This window comes from Austrofundulus limnaeus, unplaced genomic scaffold (assembly GCF_001266775.1).
Source record: "Austrofundulus limnaeus strain Quisiro unplaced genomic scaffold, Austrofundulus_limnaeus-1.0 Scaffold264, whole genome shotgun sequence".
NCBI classification, from domain to species: Eukaryota; Metazoa; Chordata; class Actinopteri; order Cyprinodontiformes; family Rivulidae; genus Austrofundulus; species Austrofundulus limnaeus.
In genome coordinates this window covers 86,870-92,582 of record NW_013952666.1, presented here as the reverse complement: position 1 = coordinate 92,582, position 5,713 = coordinate 86,870, and the positions used below count along the sequence as shown (strand labels likewise).

The following is a 5,713-nucleotide window of genomic DNA, read 5'->3' as shown; positions in this document are numbered from 1 at the left end:
GTTGTAATGTGACAAAATATGGAAAAGTTCAATGGGTATGAATACTTTTGCAAACCACTGTAAATTTCAGTAAGTGTGTTCAATACTTTTTCCCTGTGCCATTCCACATTATTACAAATAACTTCATTTCTGGACATTTATGGTTTGATTTCTTTGTATGTATGGATCACTTGGGTTGTTACCGACATCTGGTGAAAATTTCATGTCATCAGCACCTCTAGTAATATATTTACTGAGAAAAATGGTGACGTGTTCAATACTTAATCCGCTGTATATATAAGAATGTGATTATTGCATATGTCTGTAAGTGCGTACTTCTATGATGGTCATTGCTACTATTCCTGATGTCAACATTATTATATCACTATATAATAACCAATAACCTGTTTCAACATAAGCTAAATAGAATAGGGATTATGGTGCTGATGGTAATTGAACAAATGATGATGAAGATACACAAATTAGGACATAACTATTTAAATATATTCATATTTCCTTCACATAAAACATTCATTAGGGCTGGCAAGACCTGCTTCTCATAGATTACCGTAAGTGATGGAATTTCCAAAACCTTGTCCTTTAATGTAAAGTATAGGACACTCAACAAAGGATGGATCTGTTAGTCCAGGCTAACAAGATTAATAATCAAACACATTCTGCTTTTTCTTAGTAACTTGTCTCAAAACAAGATCAAACGCTCTGGCTGGATATAAGTGTATGATTTAGTTATATGGACACGTTTTGCAGAAAATTCACAACATCTGTTTATCTAGAAAGAACTCAGGTTACATAGCTCATTTGAACCGTGGAAAGTTTTTTGACCCTGCCTCTAAAAAGAATCGAAATTGGGAATCAATGGAAACCAAACGACGCCCAACCCTAAGCACACTTGTCACCTATAAAGACAAACATTTTTAAGATAATAAAGGGAATGCTGAAGTTCATTTCTTAACCCCTGCATGTATTATTAACTAAGTCTAAGAAAAACAAGATCATTTCTTTGGCCACAGGGTTGAACCATGACATCTTACTGCAGTCCTTCAACAAACTCTGTTGTTGGAACCAAAAAAAAAACTACACATTTAATAAGTTCAAATAGTATCTATTAAACGTCTTAAAAATGAATAATTAGCCTGCTGCCTATTCAAGAGTCTTTAGAAATAAACCAGATGGTGTTCGAAATTAACACTCCTGTGTGACTCAATCTGAAACCTGGGAATTTGTAGGACCCAGCAGACCTCCCAGCACCCCCGGCTTCACCTGTTCGCTGCACATTTCTTCTCTTCTCTCACTTGGGATCGCCTTCGATCGCCCCCATGACAACGACCAAGACCCTCACGATGCTGCGGTTCTCCGGCTGCAGTCTGCTGCTGCTCCTCCTCCTCTCCCCGCCTCTGGCCGGCGCCTCGCTGGCCGAGATGGTGTTCCGCTGCCCGGGCTGCACCGCGGAGCGCCAGGCGCAGTGCCCGCGGCTCGCCGAGACGTGCGCGGAGATGGTGCGCGAGCCGGGCTGCGGGTGCTGCCCGGCGTGCGCCCGGCAGGAGGGCGAGACGTGCGGCGTGTACACCCCGAGGTGCTCCACCGGTCTGCGGTGCTACCCGACGCCCGACTCGGAGCTGCCCCTGGAGCAGCTGGTGCGGGGCCAGGGCCGGTGTCGGCGCAGAGTGGAGCCCGAGACGGCCACCTCCAGCCAGGAGCAGCGGGAGCAAAGCAGCGGTCAGTCGGTTCACTGGGAACCTGGTTTTCCTCAATCAATTTTTAATGACAATGTCTAGACTGCAGCCTGACAAACACGGAACACATCCTGCTCTGCCATAAAGCCTCCAACAAGTTCGGTCACTTTATTTCACCATCAATTATTGACCAGTAACATTTTCAATACAGCTAAGTTTTTTTTAATTATTATTACTTTTTAATCAACTAGGTTTGTCATAAATATCGATTAGGCCTCCTTGCATTTTTTCTGCTTATTCATTATTGCCCGCCACCATGCAAAACAAGCGGTCGTGCAGTCACGTGTCATGTCTTTGTCTGTTAGCAAAATATCTTGTTATCCAGAAAGCTGATTTGAATGAAATTTGAGCAAATAATGCACATCTACAACTGTTAACTTTTCGAGTCAACCCGATTTAAGATGGATGCCGCAGCCAAATAACACCACAAAACACTAAAATGGCTACAACTCAATCAGTTTTACAAACATTGAGCTAAAATTTGGTGTGGTAGTAGCTGTGTGTTGTCTCTACAAATGTTTTGAGCTCTTACGCATTCCACAAAATCTTTATGTAAATGCTTGTCTTTATCTACTAAAGTCATACCTGTCTGACTGTTAGCAAAATATCGTGTGAACCAGTGAATGAATTTTAATGAAGCTTTCTGCACACGATCATTGGATGCACAATTACAACCGATTAAATTTTAGAGTCACCCCAAGTTAAGATGAATACCACAGCCAAAGGATATTAGAAGACATTAAAAATGACTATAGGTCAGTCAAATTACCAGATATTGAGTCGTAGCTGATATTCTTTTCAGCACATAGTTTTAACAAAGTGCATGAACACTTGTAATATTGTGCAATAACACACATAACACTCAAACCAATTGGCCAATACTCTTAGTTGGAAAGGAGATATGCGTTCCTTTAAAGCTTGCTATAGGCCTTTAGGTTCACTTTGTGTTTGTAAGTTTCTCATGCGCAGATTTCCTCCTGCAGCAGATGGTGTTGAAGTTGTGGTGTGCTTGCAGAGGAAGAGAGAAAATGAACAACCCACCAGTTTATCCCAGCTGTGCTCCAAAACAGCTGGATCCCTAGTGCTTCCCAACACCCACCCCTCCAAAATATCAAAACTGCAATCAAAACACTGTAGCAGAGCTCATAAAGAGCTTATAAAACACCTCAAAAGTTGGACTTGGATTGACAAAAAAAAAGCATATAGATTTTCCTGCAGCAGCAGGGAGAGACCGATTGGTTAAAAATGGACTTTAAGCACGGACTTGTTGTCACTTGATGTTAGATGCTCACTCTGCTGCTCTATTATGACCACAGCATGCAAACTGGGGGTCATATGTTTTCATACTGTTTATTTTTTATTTTTTCCAGTGATTTTTGGTCAACCGTAGCACAAAAACGGCTGCACTGATCAACGTGAAATTTGGCAGGACTGTAGAAGAGTCTGATCTACACTGCGCCAGCAAACGGTTTTACAATACACCCCATATTTGAGGAGGGGGCTCCTTTTAAAGAGGGGGTGTCTGGACATGCAAAAATGCTTCTAACTCAGAAAATGTTCAGCATAGAAGCTTCAGATTTCTTTTGTTGTTTAGCTCTGATGAAGCTCTATCCATCAGGCCCACCAACTAGTGCACCCCACCCCCGAACCCCCAGTTTATCTGAAGAAGGGGTATCTGGACATACAAAAAGGGCTATTGCTCAAAAACTATTAAACATAGGAGCTTCAGGTTTTTTTTTTTTTTACATTTTTTTTGGTTGTTTAGCTCTGTTGAGGGGCTATCCATCAGGTCAACCAATGCCCCTCCCCACACACCAAAAAAATAAATAAAAAAGACCTCCACCCAAACCACTACAATGTTGGGATGCATCTAGTAGCATGACATTTATTAGGAATAAAGACTTCTGAGTTCTGGTGCATTTCTGCGTGCGGGGGTCATTATGTTACCGCTATGTGGTATCTAGTTTTTTTCAGTGATTTTTGGTCAACCGTAGCACAAAAACGGCTGCACCAATCAACATGAAATTTGGCAGGACTGTAGGTGAGTCTGACCTACACAGCGCCAGCCAACGGTTTCACGATAGACCCCATATTTGAGGAGGGGGCTCCATTCAAATAGGGGGTGTCTGGACATGCAAAAATGCTTACAACTCAAACTGTGCAACGTAGGAGCTTCAGATTTTGTTTTTGTTATTTAGGTCTGATGACGCTCGATCCATCAGGCCCACCAATCATTATAAGATCTGTAGTAGTGTAGTGTAGTGTAGCGTAGTATCTGAAGTAATAAGATCTGTTTATCTGATGCGGGGCTTCCTTCCTTCTCCTAAAAGGAAAGTTATCTGTTTTTAGATTCTCACGTTGTTTGAACAGTTTGAGTTGAGTTTAAAAAAACAAGCACAAAATGAATGCAAAAACCAAAAAGGAAAACCAGGTTTTTTATGGAGGAATATTGTTATTTTCATAAAGCTGACTATTGGTTTAAGCTGCAGCCATACTTCCTTAATACTGCATGTTTGTCACCTACAGTATAGACCTACTGTATATTTCAAGCTGTTAGGTGGGCTAGGAGTGATTACTATTGCAATTTAATTTAAGCTGATTTTTTTCCTAAAAGTTAGGCCACACTATGTTTTTACACTGTGCCTGGAAAGGACAAAGTTATTTAGCCTACTTTATGCCCACTTTAATTATTTGTCTGTTTCTTTCTCTGTGAATAGAAAGGTGATTTGTACTGTAACTATGATAGGCTCATTTCATGAATAATGAACTAAAACAGCAAAACTCTGAGCCATAATGTAATGTTCAGGTAAAAAAATAAACATACTGCAGTTTTTAACCTGATTTTCAGGTGAAGCTCTGGTTAAAGACTAACTTTCACCATTTTACCTTGAAAATAAACTGGTTCTAGATAGCTTTATTAATTCAATCAATTTAGTAAAATGATCTTCAAATGACTGGAAAATGCAAAATTTTGAGTAGATTGTTAAAAAATCTCCCTGGGGGCTATGATTTTGCACCCCCTAGATTGTTTCACTCCACAGCTGTTTGTTAATATTAATGTGTCTCATTGAAGTTAGCAGGTTTTATGTAGGCTTCTGACATTCTGTTTTAAATTTAATATATAGTTGTTAACTGTTTTAGTTGGTCAAAACTATTTAATTTTGTTTGTTAATATACATAAATAAGCGGTGAGATTTAGAAAATTACATTGATAAATAGCTTCCCTTGGGTCTTAGCTCTGCTGGGGGCTAAGCACCCCTAAATGTCAGATCCTAGAATCGTCCCTGTGGTTCGGGCAGAAGAGGTGCTGCCACGCTCGGCTCTGTGGTCACAGGTGCTTTGGTGTGTGCGGCGGTCATTATGTTACCGCTATGCAGTATCTAGTTTTGATTTTGCTGAATAAAGTTTTGACTCACACAGGGAAAAAAAGAGGACATAAGGATATCTATGCATAGACCACCTCCGGCAAACCACATCTGGGCCACCAAAAGTTCATCATTTTTTGTGGTATGTGGGCTGACTTGTGTGGGCCACAACTGGCCCAGACGAATTTTGCCATCTGGGCTTGATATGAGAGCTTTTCTGAAACATTTGGATGCTTTTTAACACAGCCTCCTAAATTCTTCTCCCCCTAGCTACTTATCATTTGTCACTAAAGGTTTGAGTCTGCACCTTTAGCAAAAAAAAAGTTAATGAACTAGAAGATGGATAGGTATGAAGCACTTAACATCTCACATAGCAGACAGGTGTGGGCCAGATGTGGTGTCAGACTGCTGACATGGCAAGTGGTTTGTCAACTGGATGTGGACAAGGTCTGGCAATGATGGCTCTGTTTGCATGATGGCAGTCCAGAACTGGCCTAGTTTTGTTCTGTCAGTACCACAACTGGCCCAGTTGTTGTTTGATACAGGGGTTAGAGACAAATGAAAGTGAAACACCTAATTTTAGACCAGTGTTTCCCCTACCATTATACAGCCCCC

At 40.9% G+C, this 5,713-nt stretch overlaps 2 protein-coding genes across 3 annotated transcripts in view; one reads left to right on the top strand and one right to left on the bottom strand.

Annotated features, from left to right (window-relative positions):
- Positions 1-1,339, bottom strand: part of stk11ip (serine/threonine kinase 11 interacting protein) — a 100,036-nt gene extending 98,697 nt beyond the window's left edge. The window contains exon 1 of the mRNA XM_014020707.1: positions 1,261-1,339. The gene's annotated coding sequence lies outside the window, so the exon portion shown is untranslated. The remainder of the gene's footprint in view (positions 1-1,260) is intronic.
- The window catches only part of igfbp2a (insulin-like growth factor binding protein 2a), a 25,254-nt gene continuing 20,832 nt past the window's right edge, over positions 1,292-5,713 (top strand). For both annotated transcript variants that reach the window (XM_014020709.1, XM_014020708.1), the window contains exon 1: positions 1,292-1,716. In XM_014020709.1, the coding sequence (XP_013876163.1) occupies positions 1,317-1,716 (400 nt within the window). In that variant the 5' untranslated portion in view covers positions 1,292-1,316. The remainder of the gene's footprint in view (positions 1,717-5,713) is intronic.